The sequence below is a fragment of the Frankliniella occidentalis genome, unplaced genomic scaffold (assembly GCF_000697945.3).
Source record: "Frankliniella occidentalis isolate FOCC.00 unplaced genomic scaffold, Focc_3.1 Scaffold1398, whole genome shotgun sequence".
Taxonomy (NCBI): Eukaryota; Metazoa; Arthropoda; class Insecta; order Thysanoptera; family Thripidae; genus Frankliniella; species Frankliniella occidentalis.
Window position 1 is genome coordinate 1 of NW_026268500.1, and position 1,621 is coordinate 1,621.

At 56.7% G+C, this 1,621-nt stretch overlaps 1 protein-coding gene across 1 annotated transcript in view; it reads right to left on the reverse strand.

Annotated features, from left to right (window-relative positions):
• Positions 1-6: 6 nt before the first annotated feature.
• LOC113210442 (SPARC-related modular calcium-binding protein 2) overlaps positions 7-1,621 on the reverse strand; it is a gene marked incomplete at its 5' end in the record, with an annotated part of 3,521 nt that continues 1,906 nt past the window's right edge. Inside the window, 5 exons of the mRNA XM_052276016.1 lie at positions 7-405; positions 484-722; positions 895-991; positions 1,123-1,350; positions 1,439-1,522. Coding sequence (XP_052131976.1) covers positions 332-405; positions 484-722; positions 895-991; positions 1,123-1,350; positions 1,439-1,522 — 722 coding nt within the window. The remainder of the gene's footprint in view (positions 406-483; positions 723-894; positions 992-1,122; positions 1,351-1,438; positions 1,523-1,621) is intronic.

Below are 1,621 nucleotides of genomic sequence, written 5' to 3' on the forward strand. Positions count from 1 at the left end.
ATAATAATAACAATAATACGGGGATTCACGAAGTTTGTAAGACAACTACACTTCACTGGGCTGCTAGTACCTCTAACAGTGTACGTACGTACTGTATGGTCCACCACAACATAAATAACAGAGTCAATGAGATCGTGAGGGCGGCGACCTCGTCGTCGTCCGCCCCCTGATTATCACAGATGGGTCCCCAAAGATGGGGGGTGAGATGCGAGAACATTCGACGCTGGGTTGGGGAGGGGCCCGTAACCCGCAGGGTGTGATCCATGACCCACCCCGCGAGTCCACCCAGCCGTCCGACCTGCTGCAGGAGGGGAGAGGGGGGGCCTTCCCTTTACTCGCTCTTCAAGTAGGAATCCAAGGGGTTCGGCCCTCTCCGCGTGTGTGAGGCCACGGTGACTGCTTCCACTGTAACACCAAGAGGGTCGTGAGTGAGGGAGGACGCTGTGGTTGCCGTGGTCTGGGGGCAGGCAGCCTGAACCTTACCCGCTGTCGGCGTCCGGAGGCACTCGAGCCACTCGGTGATGGTGATGGAGCGGTCCTGGTTGGCGTCGCAGTACCGTGGCAGCTTCTTGCCGCATCGCCTCAGCAGCTGGTGCCCGCTGACGAGCTGCCGGAACGCCTTCCACTCCGGCCGGTCCAGCACCTTGTTCTTGTTCTTGTCGAACGCGAGGAAGTTCCACGTGGCTATTCTGTCCTCTGGAGACACCTGGCGGTTCGCTGGGCTGTAATTGTAAAGAGCGGAGTAGTCACGAGAGGCCCGTGCCATAGGCAAAGGGAGCAAGAAGCAGACTTTAAATAAGAGTATCGGTTTTACACCCGTCTGACGAACTGGGAGGGGTCACAAAGTCCATGATACTTTCAGTTGCCAGCTCCTGAACGCAGAAGATGCCTTACCTGCTAGAATCGGTTTCATTCATTGCGGCCTGCATCCTTTCTTTGAAGAAGTCTTTCAGGTTTTTCAGGAACTCTTTTCTTCTCACTTCCGGACAGCCTAGAATCGCAGAGGAAAAGTACCCATTTAATAGAGTATGTAAAACAGATGAGTAGCGGGTGCGCCGGCTGTCTCCACCGCCCGGCAGGTAGACCACCCCTCTCACTCACGAGTACGGAGCGCAGACTCACCCTTCATGGTGGGCGCGAGCGCGTCGCAGGCGGGCCGCCGGTCCTTGACGGAGGTGCCGGGGATGGGCTTGCCCGTGTCCTCGTTGACGCACCAGCAGTAGCCCGTCGAGTTGTAGCACTGCAGCTTGTTGTAGCGGCCGTCGTCGGTGCACTCCGGGATGTAGAGGACGTCGCTGGCGGCGCGCTGCTCCTCCATGACTGCCTGTCGGTCCGTCAGGCAGTCCGTCACTGTGGGCAAAGGGGCGTGCGTGAGGAATCCGTGAGGCTGTCGACGGCATTTCAACACAAATTGAGCTCATTCGCCGAGATGCCTCACCTTCCGGCTCCTCTCTGCGCTCCGGGTTTTCGAGCGGAAAACCAGGCAGCTGCACCGCCAGAGTGGACACACTCTCCTGCAGCACTGCAAACACCAAGGAAAAGGAACGTCAGGGATTTTCATCTCTCATGCTCGATTGTAAAAAGATTTACGAGGATGATAATTTTTATTTGTAACAATTAT